This window comes from Colobus angolensis, unplaced genomic scaffold (assembly GCF_000951035.1).
Source record: "Colobus angolensis palliatus isolate OR3802 unplaced genomic scaffold, Cang.pa_1.0 Scaffold54, whole genome shotgun sequence".
NCBI classification, from domain to species: domain Eukaryota; kingdom Metazoa; phylum Chordata; class Mammalia; order Primates; family Cercopithecidae; genus Colobus; species Colobus angolensis.
The window spans coordinates 2,498,479-2,506,409 of record NW_012118932.1 but is presented as its reverse complement, the minus strand read 5'-3'; the positions used below and the strand labels follow the sequence as shown (position 1 = coordinate 2,506,409).

Below are 7,931 nucleotides of genomic sequence, written 5' to 3'. Positions count from 1 at the left end.
TTGTTGTCTCATTATTTAATCTGTAGAACTCAAAAAAAAAAAAAAAAAGAACTGTAATAATTACCCAGTTTAGACAATAAAGTATATGAACATACAGTAAACATTCTGCCATGTACATAATGATTTATATAGTTTTTAAATCGTTACAAGTTATTGAGTTATAATTTAATTCCCTATTCTTGGTTACAGATTTCTGATTTCCTTCCTTTATGTTTTCAATGTTTCTTTTGGTTTGTTTTTATTTTGTGAAGGTACATCAGCAATTTTCAATGTTTGTAAGACATATATATATAATATATTGTGCATTTGTTCTATTATTTTCTCAGTATGAGCCAGTGTTTTTCAAACTGTGCATCATGATTATTTATTTATTTAAGATAAAGTCTCACTCTGTTACCCAGGCTGGAGTGCAGTGGCATGATACCGATTCACTAGGTGGGACCAACCTCCACCTCCCAGGTTCAAGCGATTCTTGTGCCCCAGCCTCCCGAGTAGCTGGGATCAGAGGCGCACAACACCACGCCTGGCTAATTTTTGTAGTTTTAGTAGAGGTGAGGTTTCGCCATGTTGGCCAGGCTGGTCTCAAACTCCTGGCCTCAAGAGATCCTCCTGCCTCAGCCTCCCAAAGTGTTGGGATTACAGGCGTGAGCCACCGCGCCCGGCCATCATGATTCTTTATTAAGTCATAACTAACATTTAAAAAGGTTAAGGTAGACTATATGAACACAACAAGTGAATTATTCTTTTTATACCTACTTTTACTTTTTATGGGGGAATATCTGAAGTTGTTAAAAGTTAACATTTAGTGAGTCCTCACAATATGCCAAGATCAGTGCTAAGTGCTTTAACTGTTTTAACTCATTTAGTAGTCACCAAAATATTTTTACAGCTCCCAATTTAGAAATGAGAAAACTGAGGCTCAGAGAAATTATGCAAATTAGCCAAGTAGCATACCTGGAGCACAAACTTAGGTTAGTCTCCATAGACAATAATCTTAATTGCTATGCTGTGAGTTACAATTTTCTCCCTAAGCTGTCTACTGTCAATAGACAACAATTTTTCAGCCATGTAACATCTATATAATTCAATAACAACCCCACCAGTAGAACATGAATTAATGAATTTATAATTAGTCAAATGGCTCCCCCTGCCGGTTGACTCGTGGAATTACAACTTGAGAAAAAGATCCCTCAATTAAAACTGACAGTATACATTAACAAAAAATTCCTTATTCTCAATAGATCATGTTTTTAAAGAGTAACGAAGAAACAAACTCCGAAACTATTTCTATTTGAAATACTTTTCAAGGATGTTTTGCAGTATATTTTGGGAAAATAAATTGGAAGTCACTGAAAGTTGAAGAGATATAACACAACTTGAGAATATGCTACATGTAAAATTTCTCTCGTACAAGTATTAGGCTCAGACCACCACAGCTCTGTTGAACAGGCTATATTCTGAAGACGACAGGAAAGACTAGCAAATGATACCTTAGCAGCTACACGACAAAGATCCAGAGACTTCGTTCTAAAGTTTCTCAGTTTCTTCACAGGATAGGTAGTCCCTACGCTGCAACACTTCAGGAAGGTTTCTACCGTATCTTCCTTCTTCCTCTTTTTTTGTGAGTATGTGCTTTTCTTATATCTTTCCCCTCTACCCACAGGCTTGGATTTTCCTTTAAAAATAGTTGCAAATAAACTATATACAATTTTTTAATTCTTGAGAAGATTACACATTCACATAAATCAAAAAGTATAAAATGCAACAAGATAAGACATATTCCTTTTCTCCCAGCCTCCATAGGTAACCACTTTTACTTGTGGAAACAGAAAGCATGAGCAGGCAGCAATGCCTTAAATGTGTATGTGCTGAATGGCCTACAAGACCCTCTTCCATCCCTGTGAAGGAGAGGGTTGTCTCCGTCTCCTTTCCTATGACGCTACTGCTCCTTTTGATTGATGGGACCTAATAAAGACCTTCACTCTGCATCATGTTGGTTCATTTGTGAAGCTGCACCACTGTCTAGCAACAGAAAAAACACAAGCAATTGGGAAATTAGCTCTTTCAGCTATCCACTTGAAGACCATCCAAACACGCAATGACTTGAAAAGCATTAATTTAAAAAGTATTCACTGAGTATCTACTCTGCACTAAAAAGTACAAAGAAAATAATACTTATAATTACTTTAAAGATGGTAATACTTCCCCATATTCTTGAAATCAGGGGTAAAAAACTGTTACACAACAAAATACACAAGTAGTATCTAAATTTTAAAGATGTTGCTTTCATTTTCCCCCACTCTGTGTCCCCAAAATGAAAACCATTTGCTCATCTTCCAAATAATGGATTTATCTTAGCAAAAAGTACTAGCATCATGCTGCAAACAGTAAAGGACATAAACTACCTCGTTCTTCAGGTGAGAGGTCACTATCCTCCTCTCCACTGCTTTCTTGTTCCTGAATCCGATACTTTGGCTCCAAGCCTTCAGCAGCAGCTAACCTATGCAACCATCATGTAAAAAGAAATTAACAGTGATGTTTTGATATTATTTAAGAGCCTTATTCAACTGTTCATTCTTACAAAAACATCTGAAGATCATTATGTGCTAGCTATAACCTGATGAGGAAAATAAAAAGCAAGAGAGCAGAAATGGACTGGGCATGATGGTACACGCCTGTGGTCCTAGCTACTCGGAAGGCCGAGGTGGGAGGACTCGCTAAACCCAGGAGTTTGAGGTTGCAATGAGCTGTGATTGCGCCTCTGTATTCCAGCCTGAGTGACAGAATAAGGCCCTGTCTCAAAAAAAAAAAAAAAAAAAAAAAAAAGGAATAAAAAGAGTAGAAATGGGCATAGAAACGAGTAAGCAACAAGAACAGTGGAATGGGTGTTAGAAACCAATAAGTAGTAAAGGAAGAGTGCTTTCATGAATTAACTTATGTTTGCCTTTCTCACTGCTACTGTTAAAAACAGGAGGCAGGGGCCAGGCATGGTGGTTCACCCCTGTAATCCCAGAACTTTGGGAGGCTAGGCCAGTGGATCTCTTAAGATCAAGGGTTCGAGACCAGCCTGGCCAATATGGCAAAACCCCATCTCTACTAAAAATACAAAAATTAGCGAGGAGTGGTGGCATGTCCCTGTAACCCCAGCTACTACTGGGGAGGCTGAGGCATGAGAACTGCTTGAACTTGGGAGGTGGAGGTTGCAGCGAGTTGAGATCACACCACTGCACTCCACCCTGAGTGACAGGGCGAGACTCTGTCTCAAAAAAAAACAAATAAAAACATCCACAGGGAAGTGACACATTTCAGTATCCCAAGTTCAGGTACGCTGGTCTTCCTGCCACCTACATACCTTGATTTTAATCAAGAGACAAGACGATAAAAGTTGGTGACTCAGAAGGTGAAAAAAGGGGAAAAAAAAGAAAAAAAGTTGGCATAAAAAATGTTGATAAACAGCCTTTTCTTTCCGCTTATACAGGGAAAGCAATGTAGAATGCTTTTAACTCTGCACAATTAAAAACAGCCTGAGTGAAACTGTGCTCCAGTCATCAGTACTTACTTCTTGGCTAAGATGTCTGGCGCCATGGCTTCAGTGGTCTCAGTGTCACTACACGCATCTTCATCATCACCCATCATACTAGTATGACAAGCATATTGTAATTAATACCTGAAACATAAATTTTCAGCCACAAAAACAAGGTAGAAAAACAATTCTATCAACCTACTTAACATATCAATGTATTTATAGCTCTGTTGTTATCTTTGAGGTTTAACTTTATCTACTTCCTATTCAATACAAATACTTAAAAGTATAGCACCCAATCAAGAAAAGACTCCAAATGATTGAAAAAAAATAACATAAATACAGTCTGCCTGCGATATCCGTAGGATCCACATCCATAAATTCAACCAACTGTGGATTGAAAATAGCCGGAGAAAAGAAAAATTTCATCTGTACTAAACATGTAGACTTTTTTCTTATCATTATTCCCTAAATGGTACAGTGTGTAACAACTATTTGCAAAGCATTTACATTTTATTAGGTAATATAAGTAACATAGAGATGATTTAAAATATAAAGGAGGATGTGCATAATTATATACATCTACAATGCCATTGTATACCAGAGAGTTGACTGAGGATTTTGGTATCTGAGGGAGGTCCTGAAACCCCCATGGATAATGAGGAACAACTGTACTGAAAACATAAATGATCTGGAAAAAAAAAAAATACTACAAAGTTCCAATTATTCCATCCAGTGGGAAGGAACAAGTAATGCAAAGTAAATCACTGTCTGGTTTTAGAACATGCATTTCTACATCAATCTTAAGATAGAGACAAAAGATCTATGCAGATACAAGACTGAGTGAAATAACAAAATTACATCCCAAAGACCTAGTTCTGGAAGTTTACAAGTGATTTAACTTTCTCACTCTACCCTCTAACGAAAAATCTGCTCCACACTTCAGTGCAAAAATGGGCATCCTTAATTCTTAAGCCACTGGAAAGTATATAAAGCAGAACTCTGCTATTTATAAAATACTGCCAGTTTATACATTTCCTGGTTAATTAAGGTGACAAGTTCTACAGTTTAGATGATGCTCTTTTTTTCTAAGGGAAGTTGAAATAAACTGATCTATATTACTGAGTTTAATTAGGCAGAATAGGGTAAAATAAACATTTTGTTAATTCATAGAATTGTTCTATAGAAAATTCTAGTTGTAAAATTTACTGAATTATGTTTATATATATACATGTATATAGAAGCAATAAATTCTTGTATACTAACTGTGAGATTCTTAGGTAATAAAACACGATGTTTCTATAAAAAGTATCTTCAGTTAAATAAAACTATTTTTTTTTTTTTTGAGACAGGGTCTCACTCTGTCACCCAGGAGGTGCAGTGGCACCATCATGGCTCACTACAGCCTCGACTTCCCGGGTTCAAGTGATACTCCCACCTAAACCTCTTGTGTAGCTGGGACTACAGGCATGTGCTACCATTCCTGGCTTAATTCTTTTTATTTTTTGTAGAGACAAGGTCTCTCTATGTTGCCCAGGCTCATCTCCAATTCCTGAGCTCAAGCAATCCTCCCACCTCAGCCTCCTAAAGTGCTGGGATTACAAGGGTGAGCTACCATGGCTGGTCAAATAAAACTCTGAAAAAGAAAAAAAAAGTCATGGAAAGAAATGATAAAACTGAGCAATGAACTGACAAAAGCAGGACACAGGTATCTCTGCATACACACAGCCTCAATTACTTAGGGACCAAATAACTTCTCTGGTTATTTGAATGGCAAATATCTACCATTCAAATTATATTTATAAAAAGTCGAAAAATAATGGCCATAGCTATTTTGAAAATCTTTTTTTCTTTCTCTTTAGAGACAAGGTCTCCCTCTGTCATCCAGGTTGGAGTGCAATGATGTGATCATGGCTAACTGCAGCTTCAACCTCCTGGGCTCAAACAATCCTCCTGCCTCAGCCTCCTAGGTAGCTGGGACTACGGGTACACACCACTACCTCTGGATAATTTTACTTATTTTGAGACAGAGTTTCGCTCTGGCTGCCCAGGCTGGAGTGCAATGGCGCGATCTCAGCTCACTGCAACCTCTGCCTCCCAGGTTCAAGTGATTGTCCTGCCTCAGCCTCCCGAGTAGTTGGAATTACAGGCGCCCACCACCACACCTGTAAATTGTTACGTATTTTCAGTAGAAACAAGGTTTCACCATGTTGGCCAGGCTGGTCTTGAACTCCTGACCTCAGGTGATCCACCTGCCTTGGCCTCCCAAAGTGCTGGGATTACAAGCATGAGCTGCTGCGCCTAGCCAAATTTTTAAAAATTTTTTTTGTGGAGGTAAGAGTCTTACTCTGTTGCCCAGGTTGGTCTTGAACTCCTGGGCAAGAGTTCTTTGGGGAAGGGCGTGGTGGCTCATGCCTGTAATCCCAGCACTTTGGGAGGCTGAGGCACGTGGATCACTTGAGGTCAGGAGTTCGAGACCAGCTTGGCTAACATGGTGAAACCCTGTCAATACCCAAAATATAAAAATTAGCTGGGCGTTGTAGTGGCTGCCTGTAATTCCAGCTACTTGGGAGGCTGAGGCACAAGAATCTCTTGAACCTGAGACACAGAGATTGCAGTGAGCCGAGATTGTGCCACTGCTCTCCAGCCTGGGTGAGAGAGTGAGACTCCGTCTCAAAAAAAAAAAAGAGTTCTTTGGGAGGCTAAGTGATCCTCCTGCTTCAGGATCCCAAAGTGCCGAGATTATGTTGAGCCACTGCAGCTGGCATCAACTATTTTTTAAAATCAGGTCTGATCTTAATTCTCTTAGGATACTTATCCCCAACTAACACAAGTGAGGGACGGCCACTACATTTAATAAAAAGAAAGAACACTCTGATTTTGGATTCTGGTACAATAAAGGTTTTTTTTTTGAGCCGGAGTCTCGGTCTGTCGCCCAGGCTGGAGGGCAGTGGCCGGATCTCAGCTCACTGCAAGCTCTGCCTCCCGGGTTCACGCCCTTCTCCTGCCTCAGCCTCCCGAGTAGCTGGGACTACAGGCGCCCGCCACCTCGCCTGGCTAGTTTTTTTTTTGTATTTTTTAGTAGAGACGGGGTTTCACCATGTTAGCCAGGATGGTCTCGATCTCCTGACCTCGTGATCCGCCCGTCTCGGCCTCCCAAAGTGCTGGGATTACAGGCTTGAGCCACCGCGCCCGGCACAATAAAGGTTTTAACACACATTTTAGAAGTCAGGCACGGTGGTGTGTGCCCACAGTCAGCTACTCAGGAGGCGGAGGAGGGAGGATCACTTGAGTCGGGAGTTCCAGGCTGTAGTGTGCGATGACTGTGCCCGTTAATAGTCACTGCACTGGGTAACATAGTGAGATCTTGTTTCTTTTTTTATTTTTTATTTTGGAAGATTTTTAAAGTATATACCTGCAATTTAGGAGAAAAATAAGAATATAAACCTCTTTTTAACATGCGTTTTTTTTTTTTTAACTAATTGTAATTTTATTGTTTTTCTTCCCCTCTATTTTTATTTCAATAGGTTTTTGGGAAATAAGTGGTGTTTGGTTACACGGGTAAGTTCCTCAGTGGTGACTTCTGAGATTGTGGTGCGCCCATCACCCGAGCAATGTACACTGTACCCAATGTGTGGTCTTTTATCCCTCGCCCTGCTTCACCCCTCCCACCCCTATCCCCAAAGTCCACTGTATCATTCTGATGCCTTTGTGTCCTCATAGCTTAGCTCCCGCTTGTAAGTGAGAACATACGAGGTCTGGTTTTCCATTCCTGGTTACTTCACTTAGAGTAGTGGTCTCCAGCTCCATCCAGGCTGCTGTGAATGCCATTATTTTGTTCCTTTTTATATATTCCACAGTATATACATATATACCATTAAAAGTGTGTATTTTTTCACTCAGATTTCATTAGTATTGAGTTTCAGCATCTGTACCTATTTCATTATTTCTTTTTACGCTCATCACAATCTTTAATATCTTCATGTTTTTTATTTTTACTGTTTTTGTTAGTAACAGGTTATTTCAATTTATCTTCCAAAGTCTTCACCCACTGACTTAAAATACAGTAGTTCTTAACTCTTTCTTCTTTCATTACAGAACAAATGGAAACTGCAGTTAACTCTATTTTAATGGTAACTTCTGGATTTATGCTGTCTTAATTCAATGACAAAATATTTTAATCTTGGACATGTTTTATGTTTTTCAATACAAGGTAGGTAGGGCATAACTTTTTTCTTTTTCTTTTTTTTTTGTAGACAGAAAGAGTCTTACTATGTTGCTTAGGCTGATCTTGATCTCCTGGCCTGAAGCAATATTCCCACCTCTGCCTCTGTAATCTCAAAGTGCTGGGAGTATAGGCATGAGTCACCATGCCCAGCCAAGGTATTATCTTTTTTTTTTTTTTTTT

General features: G+C 39.3%; 1 protein-coding gene across 3 annotated transcripts in view; it reads right to left on the bottom strand.

Moving 5' to 3' along the window:
* The window catches only part of PPP1R2 (protein phosphatase 1, regulatory (inhibitor) subunit 2), a 27,983-nt gene that overhangs the window by 5,003 nt on the left and 15,049 nt on the right, over window positions 1–7,931 (bottom strand). The window contains exons 3-4 of one of the 3 annotated variants that reach the window (XM_011961201.1): window positions 3,560–3,637; window positions 2,403–2,500 (exon numbers count right to left, since the gene is read on the bottom strand). In XM_011961201.1, the coding sequence (XP_011816591.1) occupies window positions 2,403–2,500; window positions 3,560–3,637 (176 nt within the window). The remainder of the gene's footprint in view (window positions 1–2,402; window positions 2,501–3,559; window positions 3,638–7,931) is intronic. The other 2 variants (XM_011961202.1, XM_011961203.1) reach the window with 2 other exon arrangements.